The sequence below is a fragment of the Sinocyclocheilus rhinocerous genome, unplaced genomic scaffold (assembly GCF_001515625.1).
Source record: "Sinocyclocheilus rhinocerous isolate Xijiao unplaced genomic scaffold, SAMN03320098_v1.1 scaffold1668, whole genome shotgun sequence".
Lineage (NCBI taxonomy): Eukaryota > Metazoa > Chordata > Actinopteri > Cypriniformes > Cyprinidae > Sinocyclocheilus > Sinocyclocheilus rhinocerous.
Genome location: NW_015630986.1, coordinates 266,425 through 290,815, shown reverse-complemented (window position 1 = coordinate 290,815; position 24,391 = coordinate 266,425). Strand labels below are relative to the sequence as shown.

At 36.1% G+C, this 24,391-nt stretch overlaps 3 protein-coding genes across 6 annotated transcripts in view; all 3 read left to right on the top strand.

Moving 5' to 3' along the window:
- Window positions 1-4,117, top strand: part of LOC107740893 (synaptotagmin-12-like) — an 8,816-nt gene extending 4,699 nt beyond the window's left edge. The window contains exons 3-8 of one of the 2 annotated variants that reach the window (XM_016553433.1): window positions 480-860; window positions 1,728-1,769; window positions 1,910-2,125; window positions 2,322-2,442; window positions 2,634-2,767; window positions 3,580-4,117. In XM_016553433.1, the coding sequence (XP_016408919.1) occupies window positions 480-860; window positions 1,728-1,769; window positions 1,910-2,125; window positions 2,322-2,442; window positions 2,634-2,767; window positions 3,580-3,753 (1,068 nt within the window). In that variant the 3' untranslated portion in view covers window positions 3,754-4,117. The remainder of the gene's footprint in view (window positions 1-479; window positions 861-1,727; window positions 1,770-1,909; window positions 2,126-2,321; window positions 2,443-2,633; window positions 2,768-3,579) is intronic. The other variant, XM_016553434.1, reaches the window with a different exon arrangement.
- Window positions 4,118-7,584: 3,467 nt separating this feature from the next.
- cat (catalase) lies at window positions 7,585-18,908 on the top strand. 3 transcript variants are annotated; one of them, XM_016553431.1, is made up of 14 exons: window positions 7,585-7,813; window positions 9,014-9,185; window positions 9,802-9,912; window positions 10,170-10,300; window positions 10,392-10,496; window positions 10,574-10,699; window positions 11,798-11,989; window positions 12,609-12,761; window positions 13,012-13,150; window positions 13,266-13,396; window positions 13,480-13,587; window positions 13,746-13,829; window positions 15,418-15,514; window positions 18,885-18,902. In XM_016553431.1, the coding sequence occupies exons 1-13, from the start codon at window positions 7,751-7,753 to the stop codon at window positions 15,478-15,480; spliced, it is 1,578 nt and encodes a 525-aa protein (XP_016408917.1). In that variant the 5' UTR covers window positions 7,585-7,750; the 3' UTR covers window positions 15,481-15,514; window positions 18,885-18,902. The 3 variants fall into 3 exon arrangements, with proteins under 3 accessions (XP_016408917.1, XP_016408916.1, XP_016408915.1); XM_016553430.1 differs by having other exon boundaries at window positions 7,586-7,813; window positions 18,875-18,908; XM_016553429.1 differs by lacking the exon at window positions 18,885-18,902 and having other exon boundaries at window positions 7,586-7,813; window positions 15,418-15,925.
- LOC107740892 (interferon-induced transmembrane protein 5-like) lies at window positions 16,887-18,236 on the top strand. The gene is made up of 2 exons (XM_016553432.1): window positions 16,887-17,173; window positions 17,826-18,236. Exons 1-2 carry the CDS (start codon window positions 16,967-16,969, stop codon window positions 18,045-18,047), a joined length of 429 nt encoding a protein of 142 aa, XP_016408918.1. The 5' UTR covers window positions 16,887-16,966; the 3' UTR covers window positions 18,048-18,236.
- Window positions 18,909-24,391: the final 5,483 nt, after the last annotated feature.

Below are 24,391 nucleotides of genomic sequence, written 5' to 3'. Positions count from 1 at the left end.
ATGTGTGTGTGTGTGTGTATGTGTGTATATATTTAAATCTTAAATAGGAATTATATTAACTTAAACATATATAATAATGTATAATATATAGTAATATATAGACATTATAATATGAATTTATTATTATTAAAACCAGATATGTTAATTAAACCACTTTTTGTAATTAAGTTTAGCTGGGGTTTTCAAACTGATGCAAGTTTTGGCACATAAAATTAGAGGAAAAATATTTATTTTAACAATTAGTTAAAATAAAACTATATATATACATTCACACATACATTATTTTAATATAATGACTAATATATAATCTTATCGTTTAAATATTAAAAATTGTATTTATACAATATATATATACAATTTACAATATATAAGTATTATAATAATTTCAAATTTTGTGTTATGACAAATAAAAGATAATCTTTTAATTTTGTAAACAAAATACTGTGTTTATTATATGATGCTTGCCGGTTTTCGTGCAGAGGGTTGCATCTTCCAACCAGCGGAGGGCTTCCTCTGCGAGCCGAAAGCCCAGCCTCCAGCTGTTGGACACTCCAGATGGTCTTCGGGATCTGGGAACGCTGGAGTTGTTGAGCCGAGAGCTGGATCCGAGCGGAGGCACCCTGAACCGCTCCATGTCCTCTGAATCGCTGTGTTCCATCTCTTCCGTGGCTCAAACCTTCGGGCACGACTTCACGGTGGGACAGCTGGAGGTGACGCTGGAGCTGGACACTCGAGCTTCGCTTCTGCTCGTCTCACTGCACCAGGGTAAAGACCTGCTGGAGAAGGAAGAGGAGAGCTTCCTGGGCTGCTACATCACCGTCACACTGGTTCCTCAGCAGATCAGCCTGGGGGCCACGCAGGTATTAAACCATAGGACTAATGTCTTGTTGTGAAAAATATAGATTTCCCTTGCCCCTTTGATATTAAGGTTTAATGGATGAATTTAATGAATTTACAGATGAAAATGATACATATTGATGTCACATCCATGAACACAATATTTAAAAGTCTCTATGTAGTGTTCAGCAACTATATCGGTGTTGTTTTATTTATATACAATTACAGTACAATTAGCTTTTATTTTCATATGTTCAGTTTTAATCTTAATATTGATGTCAAAACCATGAATACATTAATATATCAAAGTCTATTCAGTGTTTAGCAACAATATCAGTGTTGTTTTATTTTATTCCTATACTATTATAGTGCTTATTAATATTTTGAATTTGCTTTTATTTTTTATATTTTCCGTTTTAATCTTAATTAGTTTTAGTATTTTTATGTACGTTTGTTGTTTTGGTTTGATTATTTTTGTATATTTTTATGTATTTTTATTTTTATTTAGGCTTAGTAATTTTAGTACTTCAACATCAACTTATTTGCTTTCAGTTACTTACCAAGGCAATATTTCTAATTTTAATGTAAGGTTTTTAAATTTAAGTTTTTTTAAGTTTAAGTTTTCATCTAATATTTATATTTTATTTTATTTCTACTTTATTTAAATTAACAAAAATGATTTTTAATGGTTTTAGTTTTAGTTAACAATAACAATACTGTCTTATATGAATAGAGGTCAGCCAATCAGAACAGAGTTCATATAAATACATAATTTTTTTTAATTTACAAAAATGTTCAGTTTAATTCTAAGGATCTTTAAAAGGGTGTAACATAAATTAAAATTTAATTAAATGGCCATATAAACACATCCTTTCTTCTTTGATCCCTAGCTGGCGCTTGGTTCGGATCGTTTCCTCAGACCGTACGATGCTGTGGGTGCTAATGGTTGCCGGATTTCATTTACAAGATGTTTCCATCCCTGGGGGTTCATGGCCATGGACCTGGCCTCATCGAGGTTGATTACTATCATCAGTAATAGTGAAACATCTCTGTCTGTCATTGTCTTCTGCAGGTCCAGAGAAATGCCTTCACCGTGGTGTTTGACGAGCGCTTCTCTATTCCATTGGATTCAGTAAATCTGGAGGAGAGCAGTCTGCGATTTTCCACCTTTGGTGTGGATTCAGATGAACGGAACATCAGTGCTGGAGTGGCAGAACTCAAACTGTCGGATCTGGACCTGACGTTCCGGCCGTTTAACGCCTGGCTCTACCTGCAGGACATCAACAAGGTACGTCACACCTGAACGCTCCATTCTGAGAAACAATGTAAAAGTCAATAAAAAGTGTGTTCTCTTCTACAGTGTCCTCACTATATGTAGCAATAGGAAGTCCAGTTCTTGATGAATCATTTTGTTCAGTTCACAGAAGCTGTTCAAAAAATGGATTCACTTATTTTGATGAAACTGGTTTTATGTTTCTCCTCAGGCTGTGGATGCTGTCGGCGAGATCCTGTTGTCTCTCAGTTATTTGCCGACTGCAGAACGTCTCACCGTGGTCATTGCCAAAGCCAAGAACCTGGTCTGGACTAACGGAAAGACCACAGCAGGTGTGAAGCTGAGCTAGATGCTCCTGAAACAATATTTGTATCCACTGATTATCGGTTCGAGTTAGTATTAGGGATAAAACTATTGGAATTGGAAGGTTGTTCCAGAAATAGAATCCAGGAACATCTCCTACTTTGGAAAATATAATGTGCGAAAACCATATACTGAATTTTGTCTGTTTCCGTGTGAACAGATCCGTTTGTGAAGGTGTACCTGCTCCAGGACGGCAGGAAGATCAGTAAAAAGAAGACATCCGTAAAAAGAGATGATACTAATCCAATCTTCAATGAGGCTATGATCTTCTCAGTGCCAGCCATCGTCCTGCAGGTGACAACACTCTATCTATCTATCTATCTATCTATCTATCTATCTATCTATCTGTCTATCTATCTGTCTGTCTGTCTATCTATCTATCTATCTATCTATCTGTCTATCTGTCTGTCTGTCTGTCTATCTATCTACTGTCTGTATGTCTATCTATCTACTGTCTGTGTCTGTCTGTCTATCTGTCTATCTATCTATCTATCTATCTGTCTGTCTGTCTGTCTGTCTGTCTGTCTATATGTCTGTCTGTCTGTCTGTCTGTCTGTCTACTATCTATCTATCTACTGTCTATCTATCTATCTATCTATATGTCTGTCTGTCTGTCTGTCTCTATCTGTCTGTCTGTCTGTCTCTATCTATCTATCTGTCTGTCTGTCTCTATCTATCTATCTGTCTGTCTGTCTCTATCTATCTATCTGTCTGTCTGTCTCTATCTATCTATCTGTCTGTCTGTCTCTATCTATCTATCTGTCTGTCTGTCTCTATCTATCTATCTGTCTGTCTGTCTCTATCTATCTATCTGTCTGTCTGTCTCTATCTATCTATCTGTCTGTCTGTCTCTATCTATCTATCTGTCTGTCTGTCTCTATCTATCTATCTGTCTGTCTGTCTCTATCTATCTATCTGTCTGTCTGTCTCTATCTATCTATCTGTCTGTCTGTCTCTATCTATCTATCTGTCTGTCTGTCTCTATCTATCTATCTGTCTGTCTGTCTCTATCTATCTATCTATCTATCTATCTATCTATATATCTGTCTGTCTGTCTGTCTATCTATCTATCTTCAGTGTTTGTAAGGTTTATTGGTGTTTTTCAGGATCTCTCTCTGAGAGTGACTGTTGCTGAGACCACAGAAGACAGCCGTGGTGAAAACGTGGGTCATGTGATCATCGGACCAGAGGCCAGTGGAATGGGAATAACTCACTGGAACCAGATGCTGGCGACTCTGCGGAAACCGGTTTCGATGTGGCACCTGCTCCGGAGGACATAAGTCCTTGAGTCCTGACCCCTGACCTCTGACTCCTGTCTGCATGGTGCCTACTGTCTAACTGTCCTAACAGTAAAGACATTGAATATGAAGAGAAAATCTTTGTGTCTCAGCTGCCCTGAGGATGGATGGAACTTTAATGAGAGAAAGAGAGAGGGAAATCGGCGGCTCAGGATGTCTCATCTGTAAGGGCCTTTGAAATCCAGCTTTTCTTATCCAGGTTAACTTCATTTCTACATATGATAACAGGGTGGCTGGTTGTGTGCTGCAGCCTTTGGGTGGAGTGTAAAGTGTGACAGAAATTGTAGCCACATTCTGTCGTACTAAAAAGTCAAGCATAAAAAAGGAAAAACAAATGATTTTTTTTGGCCATAAATGATTGTTATTGTTATTATTATTATTGGAAGTTTGAATAATCTTCTTTTTGTTCTTATTTTTCTCTGCTTAAACACATTAAAATAAGATGTATAAGGTTTAACAACAACCTTGGGACTTTCTGTCCTTTTTCTCAGGCAAGTGCCATGACACTTATTAGCCTAATAGTGGCGCCATTGAGCCACATCACTTATTTTAACATATTTGTGTAAATTTAATCAAAGTACCACATGTATTTATTTATTTATTTTGGCTAATGCATTTTACCACTAGGGGGCGTGCAAGTACTTTATAAAATCAATGTTGGGGAAGTTGCTAAAAACAGTAGTCTTTTAATAATTACCTCTTATGTTTTGTATAGCAATGTGATTGCTAGTTACTCTGAACAGTAATAACATTACGCATTAATTAATTCAATCATTCATTTCTAAAATCCAGACTTAAACAGATTAATTTTATGTGGCCAATTTGTCAAGTTTAGATTGCAGTTCAGCACGTTATTTATTTATATATTTATTTAGCCAGGGCATAAATTTGAATTACTTTGGATTTATAACATGCATATTACAGTACAATGTATTTCTCATTTCACAAGAGAACCACTCTTTGCTGCCATTCAGCATGTCAAAATGAAAGAAAGAGCTTTTTGATCAATAGTATATTTGTTGTTGGACCTTAAATATAGTTGTTAAATTAGCCTTAGTACATTAAAATCATACATGTATCATATAAGTAACTTCAAAACAGTAGCTGTTACTGGATTACTGAAAAATAAAGAGTAATCCCTTGCTTTATTTCATCACAGGAACATGCACTTTGTAGTTTTGTACTTTGTAATGCATTACCCCAACACTGCATAAAATTCACGCATTCATATCAAACTGGAATATGTATAAATTAATATATATTTCCTTTCACAGTTTTCTTCGGCACGAAAGAAAATCTAAAAATGTTTGAACTGCCACAATAATGAAATATTTTGATGACAGAATGTAAAAACGTAATACCAAAATATGTGAATCACATCCTAAACACCTAAAATGTTTTGTAGAATGAATATCAGATTTGAGCTTCTTGCAGTCATTTGATTTGATGAAGTGCTGCAAATGCTGTGATTTGTTTTTACTACTAACAATATTTTAAGCTTGTCACCATTAAACTTCATTCTGTGCCAAATTCACCCTAATAGAAGCAATATTCTCATTTGCCGTGTACATCTAATGTTGGTGAACTTTAAAAGATTTAAAGAATGATAAAACGTAGCTTTACAATGCATGCACATGTAATGTATGACATATTGCAATCAAATAAATTGTTTAAATAAAAATGCTTTATGTGGTTTGTTTCATATGAAGTCAATTGTTGTTTTCGTGTGTGAGATGTGAGAGAAAAGTAAATTAGTGATTTCAAATATGAAATTTAATCGTAAGCTTGGCGAACAGTTTTGGAGATTTTGATGTTTCCCATCATAAATATAACAGTGGTCAGCACAATCTATCTAATCTATGGCTTTAATATAAAAAAATATATAGAATTTTATAGAATTATGCAATAAGAAATGAAACCCATTTATAACTATGTGAATTTCTTTTTATTAAAGTATTTGACAAAACATTCAGGCAATGTTTTTGGTGAAATCTTACAAATTACACTGTAATTTCAGTTTGAAAATACCTCAACTTTTTATAAATGGTGTTAATATTTTGGATGCTAAATGTACTAATCATCTTTTGAGAAACTTTCTCATTACTAGCAACCATTTTGTTATTAAAGCTAAGGCAAAATGGTCAGCATTTTACCCAAACATTACTTTTTTACCGTATGGACTGTGCCAAATAATTTTTTGTTTAATAATAAAGTAAAATAAATTCATTTTAAAATCATCATTATTATCCTTGTAATAAGTATATAAATCCATTTAACCATAATATTTCTCCACTCTGCTCTTTCTGCCAAGAGGAAGAAGAATCAATTTCACATTTATTATATTTCTGTTATTACTCTAAACAATTCTGGCTTCAAATATCAGCTTCCCTATTTCTTGTGTCCCACCAGCTATATTTCCATTAGTATGGTTCTTTTCCATTCTGATATTTCTGACAATAAGGAGTTAGACGATGTCTTAAACTTGATTTGTATGATGGGTAAATACCATATCCACAAAGCTAGATACCTTAAATTTAAACCCAGCTGCAAAATATTTGCTTCTGATCTACATTTCTTATTATCAACACTTCAAAAATTCTCTTCTAATAAAAAGCTCTGAAGACATCTCGTATTATAGAATGGGTTTAAAGTAAATTGTAATTTATTAATTTTTTCCCTCTCCTGTATTCCCCCATATGTTCTATGTTCTGTATTATTTGTTTCTTTTGTATTTAATTATATTTATGCAATTAAAAAATGCAGAAAGAAATGAAAGAAAATCAATGCACAATTATATATATATATATATAAAATTGTCACTTAATGTTAAAGGTGGATAGCTGGCCAATCACAGCACACCTCGCTTTTTCAGACCGATGAGTTTTGTAAAAATCGACGCGTTTCAAAAAGGCGGGGCATAGAGGAGAAACAATAATGTACAGTATGTGGAAAATAATGTGTTTTTTTTACTTTAAACCGCATAAACACATTTCATTACACCAAATACACAAAATAATGTTCTTTTTAGCAGCATCATATGACCCCTTTAATACCGTCTCTCATCACACAATACTGGTTGATAGATCTGCAGGGAATCATCTGTCTACGAGTCATCAGTCCCGTAAAAGGGCGAGGCACACAGCGGTTGAAGTTTATTCCCATCAATTAATGGAAATTAATAGAAATTATGCTTCTATCAAAATAACGTTAAAGGAAACGTGTGAATAGCAATACTGCAATCTCACACCTTCTTATCATTTTTACCAAACAAACAAATCTGTCAATGAGGTAACGATGACATTCCCAACAATTGTGACTGGTCCATCGAGTACAGCGCTGAGAAAAGTAACATGCATCACGTGAACAGCAGCGATCTGGTGAATACTTTACATCTGAATATTAACAGAACAAAATACACACTGCTGAGTTAAAAGCATAGACTGTATAAAAAAAACAATTATTATGTAAAGCCATCGTGCTTGACCAATAAGAGACAACGGGTCACATATCCCCGCACATTTAGGTTTCTTTTATTCTAGTTCTACAAAGTGTTGCCAAGTCCGCTGTTTTCCCGCGGAATTGGGCTCCTTTAACACTGTTGCCGCGGGTTGAAGCGACCCCAATAACGTGATATTTAGCCCCTGGAATGCGAATTTTACCAGGGGAACCCTGCAAAAAAACGTGTATTTTACCCTCCAGAGGCCGGAACTCGATTGGACTAGTTTTGGGCTAATTTTGAGTCGCAATTGGGCGGGTTTTGTTGTTGTAAACCTGGCAACCCTGTGTCAGTAGGTTGGTGAATACTGTGGCCAATAGATAACAGTTGGGTGGTGATCACGTAAAGGTTCAAGATCAAGTGCAAACAGCAGACTGTTACCAGCCTTAATAAATAACAACCCTTTAGGCAGAACCCGAACTCCGTGGTTTGGGTCCGCAGAAGTTTTGTATCGTGTTTAGTGTTTCATTGCAGAGCTGAATAATGGCAGACAGAGATAAGGCGACGGATCAGATGAAACTGTGGAAGGACGGTCGCGGCTCTCAGGTCTGCTGCAGAATTTATAAATGGGATATTATATTCTGTTAAATATGAGTTTGTGCGCTTTAAATCGTTTTAAACCGTTTATTTTAATGATTTATTGCGCAGTGAGAAATTGTGCCAAAGGTCGCAGGATTTGTAACGCACCAACACGAAAGTATTTGCTGATATCTTCGTGTTTTAATGTGCAAAACGTCTCTAAATAACACTAAAGTGTTGCGTTGCTTTAAAAAAATGACCTTTTCCCTGAAATTCAGATCTGAAAGTGATAACGTTAACAGTTACTTGTTATGACTGCAGTGACAAAATACTGCATAATCGCACTGCAAGTAAACATTTATCATATATTTGTGAAAGTTATTACTTGTTACGAATGAATGCGGTATATAGTGTCCAATATATTTATATATAATTGCACAAAACACTAGTCAGATGCTGGATTGCGTTGTGAAAACTGCATCCCCTACGGTCTTATTTATGTGCATGGTTGGTTGTTTTGAATCTGTAATGGTTCGCGAGTCAAAATGTACAGAATTAAGCACAAAAACAGATAAGGTTTATTACATAATTTCAGGTGAAATGTATTCGTAGTTGAAGTGGGTCCACGACATAGTTAAACGGCGGAAGACGGTCGAGCCCCCGCCCCGTCCCACTCCTCTCTAAAGTGATTGGTCAATAACATGATTGACACCTCGCTCAGCGAATCACATTTTTATAATGCCTGTTATGTTGTGAGAAGCCTTATAGGCCCCTCTCCCTTTATTTAGGACACGACAGATAACCTCAATTGCTTCTACTGCAGTTAAACTTTAACAAGATAAGTAGATAAATAACTATTATAGTTATTTAATCACTATTTTCAGGCCAAATGCCTATAGAATAATATTTGTTTTGCCAGTATAGTTGTATAAAATTTGTTTACATCAGTGTCACAACTTAAAGATGTCAAATTAGTTTTAAATCAATGCAAGTTTAATAAAAAAATGTAATTATAATGTTGAATATAATGCACTCGTGCAATATAAGAAATAGATTAAATATTTAAATTAAAATATTACTAGTATTATGACATGATTTCAAAGGATTTACTGTTGAATAATCATTTATTATGCTGAGTTCAGTGAATAAAATGATTTGGTTTGTTTATTTGTTATTTTAATTAGATTTTGTGTTGCTATTCTGTCTCATTTTGTTTTATTTTCCCAGCGGCCAGATGTCCTGACCACTGGAGCTGGAGTCCCGGTAGGGGACAAGTTAAACTCAATGACGGCGGGTCCGCGTGGGCCACTGCTGGTCCAGGATGTGGTTTTTACTGATGAAATGGCCCACTTTGACAGAGAGCGGATTCCAGAGAGAGTCGTGCATGCAAAAGGAGCAGGTTTGATTTTTTAAAAATGTTTTTGAAAGTCTCTTATGCCCACCAAAGCTGCATTTATTTGATAAAAAAGCAGTAATATTGTGAAATATGATTGTAATTTAAAATAGATGCTTTCTGTTGTAATATATTTTAACATGCATTTTATTCCTGTGATGCAAAGCTGAATTTTCAGCACCATTACTCCAGTCTTTACTGTCACATGATCCTTCAGAAATCAGTCTGATATGCTGATGTTGTGCTCAAGAAACATTTATTATTATTAATATCAATGTTGAAAAAAATTTTTTTTTGTGGAAAATGTGATACGTTTTTTCAAGATTCTTTGATGAATAGAAAATTCAGAAGAACAGCATTTATATGAAATATAAATATTTTGTAATCATTAATATTTGATTTTGATTAGTTCAATGTGTCCTTGCTGAATAAAAGTATACATTTCTTAAGAAAAAATCTTGCTGAAATGCTGAAAACCATGACTGTGCCGCGATTTGATTGGACAGACAGTATTAGTGCACATGAGAGCTGTGTTCTGATTGGATAAACAAGATTAGAGCTTGTATTTGATTGGAAGGAGGGTATGAACTTCAAACTAAATCTTTTCTCTGTCTCTTCACAGGAGCGTTTGGCTACTTCGAAGTGACCCATGACATCACACGCTATTGCAAAGCCAAAGTGTTCGAACATGTGGGAAAGACGACACCCATCGCTGTTCGTTTTTCCACTGTGGGTACGTTTCTGTATGGATATTATAACATTTCTAGTGGAGTCTGTACTCTGTATGGATCTATTGTTATGTTGGAATAAATGTTTTTGTAACAGAAGTCACGACACTCATGTCTCTGAAACAAAGCCAAATGGTTTTGTAAGAGGGTAAAGAGCACATGCAGAAACTCTGTGACAGGAACATGCTCTCGCTTACATACCTACAAAAAGTATAAAGCACCACCTTTGCACCTTCATAAATGTGTATTTGTTTGTTTATAGCTGGTGAGTCTGGGTCAGCAGATACTGTCCGAGATCCTCGAGGTTTTGCAGTGAAGTTCTACACCGATGAGGGCAACTGGGATCTTACAGGAAACAACACCCCCATCTTTTTTATCAGGGATGCGCTTCTGGTGAGAGACACAATCCTTACGCAGTCCATGGTGTGACATCAAGAGCCTCGTCCCAGTATTAACAGTAGATGTGTGTCGACTGTGTTTGTAGTTTCCGTCCTTCATCCACTCTCAGAAGCGGAATCCGCAGACTCACGTGAAGGATCCGGATATGGTTTGGGATTTCTGGAGTTTACGCCCTGAATCGTTGCATCAGGTACAGCTGCAGAAGTTGCTCACTTTTGCGTTTTCTCATTCCTGTAGAATGTCTCGCTCATGTCGATGTATGTGCAGGTGTCTTTTCTGTTCAGCGATCGGGGAATTCCGGCTGGCTACCGTCATATGAACGGATATGGATCGCACACCTTCAAACTGGTCAACGCTCAGGGTCAGTCGGTGTACTGCAAGTTCCACTACAAGGTACTTACTGTTGTTTGGTTGTGTATAAAATCTACAGCTCAAAGTGACAAAATCACAGCCAAACAGAACAGATTTGATGTTTAATTGGGACAAAAATATTACAACAGTATTCATTTCATATCATTATTGGAGAAAGAAATGCATTCCAAATGTTTGTTAGACGTCAATGTAAACACCACTTTTTGTTTCCAAGAAGACTTCACCTTTTAATTTAGGGCCCCATTAAATCCATTTCAGTTTATCCCAAATTCTGTGTTTTCCATTTTTTTTTTTTTCTGAATTCTGTGTTTTAATGATTTAAAGGAGACATATTATGCCCCTTTTTACAATATGTAATATAAGTCTCTGGTGTCCCCAGAATGTGTCTGTGAAGTTTCAGCTCAAAATATCATTTCTGATATAATTTTGAAAATGCCTATTTTGAGTGGAAGCAGAAACACGCTGTTTTTCAGGCCTGTCTCTTTAAATGCAAATGAGTGGCTGCTCCCCGCCCCCTTTTTTAGAATAGAGCTGCGCCATTAAAGCTCGTACCTGCTAAAAAACATCTGTTTTGGTTCTGATTATCATGTTTATCGCGCTGAACGGTGCATGTTATAACGGCGCCATGGGTGTAAACTTACAGATTAAGGGGCGGTAATATTATAATGAGATCCCTTTGCCACGTCACCAAGGGAGCGAAATCAGACGCGCTCGTTTTCTCAGACGCTTGCAGAAAAGGCTTACCAAAACAAAGTTACTGGGTTAATCTTTCACGTTTCCTTGTTTGGTAGATGCACCGGGGACATGATTATAGCACTTAAAACCTGGAAAAGTTCGATTTTCATGATAAGTCACCTTTAATACAAATGTATCATCAAAAATCATCTATTGAAATGAATTCATAAAACAATTTAATCAAGAATTTAAAATGTAATCAATTTAAATTATAATTAATTTACAATAAAAAAAAAACTGCGCAACAACTTGTATACTGTATGAATTAAGGCATGGCTGTAAAGTGTTTAGGTTGTATGATATTCTTTAGTAATAATAATAGTCAATGTTTTAATAATAGTCATGTTTTAATTCATTTTATTATCACTCGTTCTTGTCTTTCAGACTGATCAGGGCATTAAGAATTTGACCGTTCAAGAGGCTGATCGTCTGGCTTCCTCCGACCCGGATTTCTCCATCAGAGATCTCTACAATGCCATCTCCAACGGCAACTTCCCATCCTGGACTTTCTACATCCAAGTCATGACCTTTGAGCAGGCGGAGAACTGGAAGTGGAATCCGTTTGATTTGACTAAGGTATCCGCATCCCAGAATGCACCTCAAGACACTACGCTACACTAGTGGTTCTCAACCTCTTTGACTTCAAGGCTCCCTTTTGTCCAAAACAATATTTGAAGGCCCTCCTATTTAGGCTGATATGTACCTCTAGTACACAAAAAAATAAAACAATGGCAAAAACACTCAAAATGATTAAAACATATATAAAACAAATAAAAAAAGCTATAATAGTATCTCAGTTATTCTAGAATAACACTGTTTCTGATGTAGTAAAAATAAACTAAAAAAATGGTCAGTTTAATGTTGTTTGTCTTTTTTTTTTTTTTGCATTTTAAGGTTACTACAACATTAATAAATAATTTAAATAAATTATATGTAACGTATAAGTATTAAAAAAATATTTAAATAATGTTTATGACTTAATGGGGCCTTCATGGAAGTTTGCTGAGGCCCCCTAATGGGCCCGGGCCTCCTGGTTGAGAACCACTGCACTACACTAATGTCTGGCATTGGTCACTACACAATTCCTATTCTTCCATTTGTGTTCTTTTATAGTTTTGATGAAATAACTCGTTCTTCATAACAAAGAATGAGATGTAGGTGTGCCCATCCCAATGACTGGCTCTGTATCTTTCAGGTTTGGCCCCATAAAGACTTCCCTCTGATTCCTGTGGGACGCCTTGTGTTGAACCGAAACCCTGTCAACTATTTTGCTGAGGTCGAGCAGCTGGCGTTTGATCCCAGTAACATGCCTCCCGGCGTTGAGCCCAGCCCGGACAAGATGCTGCAGGTATGTTTGTACTAATGTGTCACAAAACCTATTAAGCAACCTACCCAGACACATTTTATAGGTTCGTTTGCACAAGCTTAAAATGCACAAAAGGATGCTTGTTCACTATTTTGTCCTTGAGCAAGGCACTTAAGCTCTGCGTACTTGTAATAAGCGTCCTGTAAATCACTTTGGATTAAAGTGTCAGTGACTAATAACTAATTGCAAGAATGTTGCTAAATACTGTAATTGCTCAATTTTGTCGCCACAGGGGCGTCTATTCTCTTATCCAGACACACATAGACATCGGCTCGGAGTGAATTACCTCCAACTGCCTGTCAACTGCCCCTACCGCACCCGCGTGGCAAACTACCAGAGAGACGGACCCATGTGCATGTACGACAACCAGGGTGAGTGACACACACTCCAAACACGGCAGAACAAAACATGGGATGTCAAATGCTTTGTTTGGTTTTGAGTTAGAGATGGTATTAGTCTCTTAAAAGTTCCTCTCCTGTCCTGCAGGGGGGGCTCCTAACTACTTCCCCAACAGCTTCAGTGCTCCTGAGACCCAGCCACGCTTCATCGAGTCCAAGTGTAAAGTGTCTCCTGATGTGGCCCGATACAACAGCGCAGACGATGACAATGTGGCCCAGGTTTGTTGGTGAACGTGTGTGCGTCTGTGTATGGATAATCACAAGTATGGTGAGTTCTAATCCCGCTCTAATGCATTCTGCAGGTGCGCACGTTCTTCACGGAGGTGTTGAACGAAGCCGAGCGAGAGCGTCTGTGTCAGAACACGGCCGGCCATCTGAAAGGAGCTCAACTGTTTATTCAGAAACGCGTGGTATGATGTTTTGTTTTTGGTCCTGTGAGATTTTTCGCTCTCGTAAATCTCATGAAAACTAGTCAAACTTCTCATTAGCAGTTTTTCAGGAATATATAAACATGCCTAGAAAAAAACCCAGATGGATGGATTCAGATGGATTTTTGTGATTTTTGCAGGTGCAAAACCTGATGGCCGTTCACCCCGATTACGGCACTGGCGTTCAAAGTCTCCTAGATAAATACAACGCTGAAGGGAAGAAGGTAGAAAACATTCTATCAGTCTCACACACATTCATGTACACGGAAAAAATTTAAGAAAATTTTTTATTTGAAATTGCTAGTAAATTGTACAATTAATTACAAAGAAATGGCAAGTACAATAAATAGACTAAAGACTAAAATAGAATTTTCTTGGAAAATGTACTCCAATAATCTATTATTTACAGTTTTGAAGATTTTTTACAGCGTATGTTAATTTAGTGTGTGTCAAAATGGTTATAGTTAATTATTAAGTTTAATTATTATAACTATGAGTAAAACCATAAAAAATGTTACTTGAAATAGTTAACTCAATGAAAATATAAAAAGCTGAAATAAAACATTATAATAGTATATGTTTAAAAAAATACTGTATGTATTAAAAAAACACACACACAAAATTTAACTAAAATGAAAATGTAAATGAGTAATATAAAAATTAAATACAAATTCAAAATATTGTACAACGCTGAAGGGAAGAAGGTAGAAAACATTCTATCAGTCTCACACACATTCATGTACACGGAAAAAATTTAAGAAAATTTTTTATTTGAAATTGCTAGTAAATTGTACAATTAATTACAAAGAAATGGCAAGTACAATAAATAGACTAAAGACTAAAATAGAATTTTCTTGGAAAATGTACTCCAATAATCTATTATTTACAGTTTTGAAGATTTTTTACAGCGTATGTTAATTTAGTGTGTGTCAAAATGGTTATAGTTAATTATTAAGTTTAATTATTATAACTATGAGTAAAACCATAAAAAATGTTACTTGAAATAGTTAACTCAATGAAAATATAAAAAGCTGAAATAAAACATTATAATAGTATATGTTTAAAAAAATACTGTATGTATTAAAAGAACACACACACAAAATTAAACTAAAATGAAAATGTAAATGAGTAATATAAAAATGAAATACAAATTCAAAATATTGCAAAAATTATAATAGCATTTCAGTGGTACTAAAATATATGAAAGCTTATTTTGGGCAAAAGGGTATTTTTTCCCTTCACAATTCTGACTTTTTGTTTTTTTTCTCTCTCTCTGAATTTTTAGTTTATCTTGCAATTCTATTTTTTCCCCCTGCATTTTTAGACACCTGACCTGTAGACATGCAGAATTTTGAGGAAAAAAGTCAGAATTGCAAGATAAAAAGTCAAAATTTCCTTCTTTTTTTCTTTTTTTCTGTGGTGGAAATAAATTTTATTTTATCATTATTTACAAAATTAAACTAAAATGAAAATGTAAATGAGTAATATAAAAATGAAATACAAATTCAAAATATTGCAAAAATTATAATAGCATTTCAGTGGTACTAAAATATATGAAAGCTTATTTTGGGCAAAAGGGTATTTTTTCCCTTCACAATTCTGACTTTTTTTTTTTTTCTCTCTCTGAATTTTTAGTTTATCTTGCAATTCTATTTTTTCCCCCTGCATTTTTAGACACCTGACCTGTAGACATGCAGAATTTTGAGGAAAAAAGTCAGAATTGCAAGATAAAAAGTCAAAATTTCCTTCTTTTTTTCTGTGGTGGAAATAAACTTTATTTTATCATTATTTTCTCTGTCTTTATCTCTCCAGAACACTATTCATGTTTATACTCGTAGTGGACCGTCTGCTGTGGCCGCAGCTTCTAAGATGTGATTTCAAAGTGCCGCCTCTCTGCGCACACACACACATTCATTCTCTCATAGAGTGTGATATAGAGTCATGATGTTTAATTCATTCCTTGTGTACTGTAGAAATATGATTAATGCAGTCAAACCAAATGGAGGCCTTTAATGCATATGCAAGTTTGAGCTAATCCTAAACTATCAGCCTGTTTCAGTATACTTCTGCATTTTGATTGTGTGCGAAATGTAGCAAATAATACTTTGAGAATTAACAACATGTGTGTTTAACATTAATATTGTGTGAGCCTTTTGATTTGTTTTTTTCCCTTTCCTTTATATCTTGGATACTAATGCGTTTAAGAGAAATTAACTCTTTCCGTCCCTTTTGCCTTAACTGAATATAATTCAGTTCTGATAATGCGAATGTAACATCTTTTGACATTTTGTAATTAATAAATCTGAATATTTGATCTCTATGACTGAGTTGTGGATTCATTTTAGAAATCCTGGTTGCTTCCGCTTTCATTTTTGTCTTTTTCTTTAAAAAAATGTGTCCTCTTTGTTTCTCATCTTTTAAAAGCCTGAATTTTCAGGAAATTCACCAAATTCACATTGCCATACCTTTTAAGAAGTCTTCTTGCAAGTGAGAGATTTGAAAGCTACAATGGAGGTCAAAGTTTTTAATATAAATTAGTATATTATACATTTTAGTTTGTTCCTCCCACAAGAGGGACAAACTGCATGGCTTCGGAAGACTCAAAATATTGCATGTTTCATTTTCTTAATTATTTGGGATTTCGGAACAATCTGTTTAAAGAAAGAAAACATTACATGTTTTGAAAAAATGTTATGAGATAACTTCTCCTGTAATTTAGTTTTTTGTCAGTGCTTCCACAGTAGGGGGCGCCATTTTCTAACACAGGAACCCTAGATCCTAGTATTTTGTAACCGGACACAGTGGTGACCAAAATGAACATAACTTGAATTATTATTATTTTTTAATGTGCAGCTGTAGCACACATGCTTCCTAAACATTTGAGCTTTGGTGCTCCGATAAGGATGTAGGTTCGAGTACAGCTTGCGTCCCATCCACATTTCTATCCTCTAAAAACTCTTCTCTGTAGTTTCCAGTCTAAAGAAAAGGGTGAAAAATTCTTAAATACCCCTAAAACATCTAGTAACGTAACATTTTTAACCCAGTAAGAAGTTTAAAGTTTTCTTAATGAATTTTTTAGGCGTTTATATTTATTTAGAATTCTTTAATAACAGTCTGTTAAAACTATAATTATGCATTTTTTTGACAAACCTAGAGATTTTGTTGAAATGGTTCCATGTATAGAAGCAGCACCCTGCCCTGATCTCTCTAGCGACAACCACATAATGAATGACCTCTCTCTCCATGGCGCTCTGTCTCTGACTCCACCTATCTGCAGTGTTGTATAAGTAGTGTCCTGATCTTTCTCCTCAGTAATTCATCTTCAGATTCTCCCAGGAGTTTCGACCCCTGACCTCCAAGGATGGATAACGCCACATACAGCTACATGAACGACTGCACTCCACTCACTAACTGTAAGTCCGGCCGTAAGGCTGGCGGCTCCACGGTGGTCAACATGAGCCATGCGGGCAAGAAGCCACCAAACGACTACCTGATCTGGTCGCTCTGTAACACTCTTTACGTCAACTTCTGCTGCCTGGGATTCATGGCTCTGATCTACTCCATCAAGGTGAGCTCAAACACCAATGTCTTGGAGTTTTTCTCTCTTTCAAACCTCTTCAGAAATATTCCTGGATGTCACATGATGGACCATCAAGGTTCTAAATAGAACCAAAACGGGTTTTACAGTCCAACAGAAGAATGTCTAGGTGTTAAAAAAAATCATTATCTTTTTGATGCTTTAAAGAGTCTAGAAACCAAAAACACCACCTAAGGAACTAACAATACAACATCAAGAGCTTTTTGATCTCCAAAGAACCTTAAAGCAACTCAAGAACCCTACAGAGATTAGATGCACAGTCTTAAACATAAAGGTTCCAAAAGAGGAATTTTGCAGCGGTGCCAGAGAGAACCATCTTTGGTTTACCAAAGCACCTTTCAGTGAACAGTTCCTAAAGGAACTATTTTTTTTGATAGTGCGAAGAACATTTTAGTAAACTTTTTCCACTATAAAGAAACTTTTGTGTAAATGGAAAGGTTCCGTGAATGTTCACGAAACCATTGATGTGAATAAAGAACCTTTATTTTTAAAAGAGCAGTTAAGTAGAAAAGGCAAGAAGGATCTTTGCTGGACCTAATGCAAGGAACCATTGAAGAACCTTGATTGTAAAAACACACGACCGTCCGAGACTCATTTCCATTTTGCGTCTGTCTGTTTCCAGGCTCGAGATCAGAAGACCTTGGGCGACATGCGTGCAGCACAGGAATGCTCAGACAAAGCGAAGTGGTACAACATTCTGGCATCGGGCTGGAATCTCTTGATTCCTCTGCTGCTGTTGGGTCTGCTGGTCCTGCTGGTGGTTCATCTGGGCAGCTCAGAGGGAACGTTTGATTTCTTTGGTGAAGATGGATTCCAGAGCTTCATGAAGCTCTTCAGCAGGTAGACAGAGCGACTCGAACAATCCCACCACCAAAAGCTCATGCAAACCTTCTGGACTGTTCACCCTCTCTCCACTTTACCAGCACCATTTCTTCAGCTGTGTGATGAATTTGATGAGTTTTTTCTTTTTCATAATTAATGTCAGTGTACTGTATATTAACTCATATCTACCCAGTTCTATTTTGTGAAGTAAATTGGCTCAACTGTATTTAATAAAATATTTAATGTCCTCAATATTTTTCCACATGAGTCTCTTTGAACAGATTTCTGTCACCAGTGGGATAAAATAATTACAGCGGTCACGTTAGCGATGTTGCCGTGGAATTTCACGGGCACAAAAGTCTATTATTAATAGTATAGGCTTTAACCTTCTTTTCCCAGCTGAGAAATCATTTTACTGGTCTCCCAGTCTGGTCTGGCTAATCTTTTTGCCAGTTTTGGCCCCTTTTCAGCTGGAACACCATCTTAAACCAGCTTGGCCTGGGTAGGAGACCAGCCTAAATCATGTAAACCTGGTTTAAGCTGTTTTTTTCTTTTCAGCAGGGAAGTTAATTGGTTATGAGGAGCAGGTTAACATGACTTCTGTGCTGCGAGGCTTTCTGAGAGCTTGTTTCTCCTGTTAGAGACTGAAGGGATGCTGTGGTTTAGTTCTCGTGTCTCTGTAATGTTTGGCTGTGCCGCCTGTGCTTACAGCGGCGGACCCTCCCAGCTCTACTGGTATTTTTATCATTTAAATGACAGAGCTGTTTGCCAGCCTTCTCTCCCCTTCTATTTCAGTCAGTATACAGAGTGGACACAGATGTGGAGGGACTCGATTAAAGAGCAGTTAACACACACACACACACACACACACACACACACACTCACGTAGACCTTCTGCCTTTGAGCCGGAGTCTATTTCTCGTGTGTGTGGATTCTTGCTGATTCTTCATTTGAACTATCAAATGAATATATATATATATATATATATATATATATATATATATATATATCGACCTATATATATGCTCCTAAAAATCTCACTCTCTGTGCTTCAAAAAAAAAAAAACTCAATATGCAAAGTAAACGTTATATAAAAACATAACATTCATAACATTCAAAACAAAACATTCATAATATCACGTTTTGTCATGTTTGTTGATTTTTGCACAGCGTTAGCATTATAGTATAGTATATTTTTGATCAGACTTTTAAGATATGTTTGTAGAATTGCCTGGATGAAATTATGATTTTAGGCCTCTCACATCCGCTGAACTTGCACTGATACTAAGTTGCTGTTTTGGTTCACATGGCCTTCAACATGTTCTTTTGATAAAAACTAGGCAAATGCACTGAATAATCACTCTGTGACTCAATTAAAATATGTTTTGACTTAAGACTAGTTGGCAGTCTTTCCAGGGAGAGAAAGAGAGGAGAACACCTGCAATAAGATAATTGGTTAAAAACTGTACATAAGTGTAAACTAAAAGTGAGATAGTCAGATCTTCTGCGAGGTTCTCGGCTTTGTTGTCTCCAGCAAAATTCTAATTTTGGCATCTGAAACTCCGCGACTTCAGTGTTTCTAGCAGTTTTGTAACGCAACATGCATGCTAATATGTCCAAATCCAAAAACGAATGATTTGCTGCTTGTGAGCAGTCATTTCGCAGCCTACATAAACATTAATTTAGACACTTTTATCTGAGGCTATTTACAGTTCACTTATTACAGGGACAGTTCCCATGCATCAGCCCCGGGTTAGTTACTTTGCTCCAGGACAGCAGTGTTCTGAAACAGATGTTCTTGTATCGAGTGATTACAGCTTCTGTTTTCTGCTGCTATCTGCTTTTTCTTCATTACAGTTTCAGTAGGATTCTTCTGCTTTCAGGAGGAAGCAGGAGGGTTTCAGCTCCCGTGGTTTGAGCACAACCACATTAGGGAGGATCACACATAAACACCCACAAACTGAAATGACCCGCTGCAGCAGCAGACGTCTATATGCAGCCGATCTGAGAGAACTGAGGGATAATCTTGCCCTGCCGCCTGGTTTGAGGCTCTATAATGATGCTCGGTAGTTTCTGGGTGGCTTTCAGCTCCCACCCAGTTTTAATAACAGGTAAGACATCGGACTTGGTATATTTGTTATCAGTTAGTACAGATCAAGGACTTAACTCGCACTAAACAGCAGCTCTCTGCTACTTAAAGTTGTAGCCTACTGGATAGTTAACGTTATCCTTCATTAAAAAAGTTCGTTTCAGGTAATAATGGTACTGGAATATTTTATGTTCATGCACAAAATATGCATCTTACATCCAAGTCGCTTCGATAAAAGGAACAGAACACCTACCAAATAAATGTGAATTATATACAATATAAATATACACTTATATTTATATTTCGGTGTCGCCCTCTATTGGTCAACTAAATGTGCGAATAAATGGCCCAGAGTTCTTTAGTCTCCTCTTACAAAAAATAAAAATAAAATAAAATAAAAATAAAAAAGGTGTCAGAAAGTATGTTTTTCCCCCTAGACATGTGCCAGGGAATTAATATATGGTATTCTAAATTGTAATACAATGAATGTAAATACCACCATGCGCCATAGTATTTTGTAAGCATCAGCAGATGGCGCTATAGGGTAATTTACAGAAGGTCTCCTCAGATACCACAAACCACCGCCTTTTTTTTGTGAAAATAGCCTGTATAATATTGTGAAAAAAAATCTTACTTTTTATTAAATGAAATGTGTGTAAAAACAATTTACCTTCTCAAAACCTCAAATATAATAGATATTCTCTTTTTAAGCCTGAATAAACAGAGACTCAAGACTTTTTACAGTTTGTAAACACGGTAACTGGGCTACTACACAGAAAACATTTCTGTACATAATGTTTGTACAACTTTATTTAATTCTGTTCAATTTTATTTAATCATGCAGGTCACCCAAGAACCAGGGATATTTAGTTTACTAAAATAAACATGTCAAGAACCGCTCATTAATTACACAGACCAGAGTTTTCCCAAGCAAGAGTCATTCTGTCAGCTGGTGAGTTACTAATTCATGACTGCTGCTTGATCACATGTGACAACATTCTGACATCACAGATCTGGATTTGATGTGCTTGAGTGAGTGTGTCAGCTGGTGATCTATGCCTCGACTGACCCCTCCCCCTGCTGGATGTGGTTGGCCAGCTGGTGTCCATGGAGACGCAGCTGTGGAGTGGGTGAGAAAGACTGGAGACCCCAGCACTCATGAGGGACGACATCTGCCCTGTCATTTCACTCTGTCCTCAGATCTAGGTATGGTTCATATACACAAGCACTTTTCATGAGTACAGTACATTTTGGTGTCATATGATGTTTCATGTTTTAATGCAGACTTTTCATGCTTTTGTTTGTGAGAATGATTAGATTATCCAAGAAAAAAGTGCCTGTATCCCTTTGTAAAATGTTAATTTTGGCCAGTCCCATATCGGACGTCCTTCTCGGCATTATCTAACAATCTAAAGGAGTAGTTCACCCAAAAATGAAAATTAGCTGAATATTTACTCACCCTCAGGCCATCCAAGATGTAGATTGAGTTTGTTTCTTTATCGTTTACAGATTTGGAGAAAAGTAGCATTACATCACTTGCTCACCAATGGATGCTCTGCAGTGAATGGGTGCCATCAGAATGAGAGTCCAAACAGCTGATAAAAACATCACAGTAATCCACTAGTGAAGTAATCTTCACAGTCCATCAATTATTGTCTTGTGAAGCCAAAAGCTGTGCATTTGTAAGAAACAAATCCATCCATTAATTTTTAATTGCTTTTGGCTAAACATCGAGTTTTCTATATTGTTTTCTTCAGTGAAAAAGTAGCCTCATCTGAATCAGGAGAGAAATATGCACAGATCAAGCATCGTTTACAGCGGAAACAGTTCTAAACAAATATGTTGGTGGATTTTGATGTAAGAGGGCAGGGGATAGACTTTTTCACTGGAAGAAGAATCGACTCATATTTTAGCCAGAAGTGACGGTTTAAAGTTAAAACACCTTGATGGATTTGTTTCTTACAAACATGTAGCGATTAAAGAGCAGTTAACAGACACACACACACACACACACACACACTCACGTAGACCTTCTGCCTTTGAGCCGGAGTCTATTTCTCGTGTGTGTGGATTCTTGCTGATTCTTCATTTGAACTATCAATTAAATCTCAGAGGTCTTTGATATTCACATGCAGATTTAATATTACATCTGTAAAAAAAATATGGCTTTGTCATGCTATAATTCTTTTAATTAATAAACAGGCATTTTGGGGTGAATCTCATGAAACATGTCAAGAACATGTCTGGGTAATTTAATGCCAAATTTAAAAGAAAATAAAAACATTAAATTTATGATAATTAAGCAAATTTGTCCTCTCAATTCTCATTGCCGTAATGCAGAAAATGTCACTGATATTGGTGTAAAGCAAAAATAAGTAAAGTATTTAATATCTGAGAATCTACACATGATAGTATTAGTAGTGCATCATTTCATTTTAATTTATGCTGATTAATTGATGCTGAGGGTTTTTTTTTATGAGAGTTTAGAGGAAAATGTACTGAAGTGCCATGAAAAAATATTGTAATATTCATAATATTATTATTGCGCTATCAATATTCCTAAAAGTTACATATGCCCAGTATTTTTTATATCATAATGCTATATGATCCTACGAAATTTTCTATATTGTTTTCTTCAGTGAAAAAGTAGCCTCATCTGAATCAGGAGAGAAATATGCACAGATCAAGCATCGTTTACAGCGGAAACAGTTCTAAACAAATATGTTGGTGGATTTTGATGTAAGAGGGCAGGGGATAGACTTTTTCACTGGAAGAAGAATAGACTCATATTTTAGCCAGAAGTGACGGTTTAAAGTTAAAACACCTTGATGGATTTGTTTCTTACAAACATGTAGCTTTTCTCTTCACAAGATGGTCTGGAGTCGTGTGGATTTCTTGTGGATCATTGTGATGTAATTCTTTAAATTGGTATACCCAGGAAATAATATTATCTGTACTCTTTCTACAGCATAGCGTGAAAATAAGTAAATAATTTCATAGTACTGACTGCATTCGTCAAGCTCATTCAACTTATTCTACAAAAACACGATCAAACAAATATATTTCTTCAATTTATGGCAATTATTAACAACTACAAACCAAAATTTTGTTCCAAAGTAGTTTAATTTAGGTTAAATTTGCAATCTTGTCATTCATTAAGGGCATTTTTATTTAATTTTATTTTATAAATTGTATTTAATTTTGTTAAAATACAATGCTGTTTAAATGATGTTTGATGTGCATTTCTCCCACATTTACAATAGTGCATGACTGATGTGGACTTTTAGTTTAAGACCATTATATTTGGTCCCCCAATCGTGATTTACATCCTTGTATGTGCCTGTATAGAAAACCACATCAGTTATAATTGGAGTCAGACGGTCCTTCTTGTTACTACACTGGTTCTTTTATCTGGCGTTTCTTTTATCTTGTTTGTACAGGTAAGTCTTTTGTAGTTTAAGTGCTTTGTCAATTTTAGGAGAGCTTTGAATTTGTAAATTTGAAGAGACTGGTCTGGGATTATAGGAACTCTGAGAAAAACGAGATTTGTACAAATAATAAGAGTGTAAAGCTACAATGGGCGCATCTTGAACGCAGCTGTATTCTGTCCGAGAGTGAAGATGGGCTCTGTGTCATACAGATGTTAAACACGCGTGAATATTCAGCAGATCACCGGCGGGTGTCTGTGTTTGTATGCAGCACGCGCTCCAGTAGGTGTTTCGCGGAGGGCCGCGAGCGCTGAGTGGAATGAGCGAGAGTTGTGGGAGGAGCGCGCGGGTCACAGAGCTTTAATTCGGCTTCATTTGCAGGTCAAAGCGAGATGGCACACTCTCATCCTCTCTTTTCATCTCTCCCGCTCGTTTTCCAGTTGCTTTTGTTCTGCCTATGTGGTCTTGAAAACATTCAATCCCCTTCCCCTCCCCGACTGCATTTTCTTTCTTTTAGTTGTGCTTGCAAAGGCAATTTGAACAAACCTCTAATCCTGGTATTATTATTATTAGTTTAAAATGATGTTGCCATTAAGTTCTAATGTGAAAAATGGTCAATATATTAACAATTATTCCAAGATTTATGTATTTTTATAATCGAAACGTTTGCAAACATGTTTTTTTTTTTTGTTAACATTGTTTTAATTGATAATCGGTGTGCTCAATTTCTCTTCCCATTCTTTTTGTCCTTACACACACACACACACACACACACACACAAACAAACAAAATCCAGTTCCTCAATGACACTGTCCTTGGAGAAGTGACATCATTTTGGTAGGAAAAACT

Coding starts and splice junctions, on each gene's coding strand:
- cat (XM_016553430.1), top strand. CDS start 7,751: ATGGCAGACAGAGATAAGGCGACGGATCAGATGAAACTGTGGAAGGAC. Junction 11,990..12,608: donor ATCCGTTTGATTTGACTAAG/GTATCCGCATCC, acceptor TGTATCTTTCAG/GTTTGGCCCCATAAAGACTT. Junction 13,588..13,745: donor TGTTTATTCAGAAACGCGTG/GTATGATGTTTT, acceptor TGATTTTTGCAG/GTGCAAAACCTGATGGCCGT.
- LOC107740892 (XM_016553432.1), top strand. CDS start 16,967: ATGGATAACGCCACATACAGCTACATGAACGACTGCACTCCACTCACT. Junction 17,174..17,825: donor CTCTGATCTACTCCATCAAG/GTGAGCTCAAAC, acceptor GTCTGTTTCCAG/GCTCGAGATCAGAAGACCTT.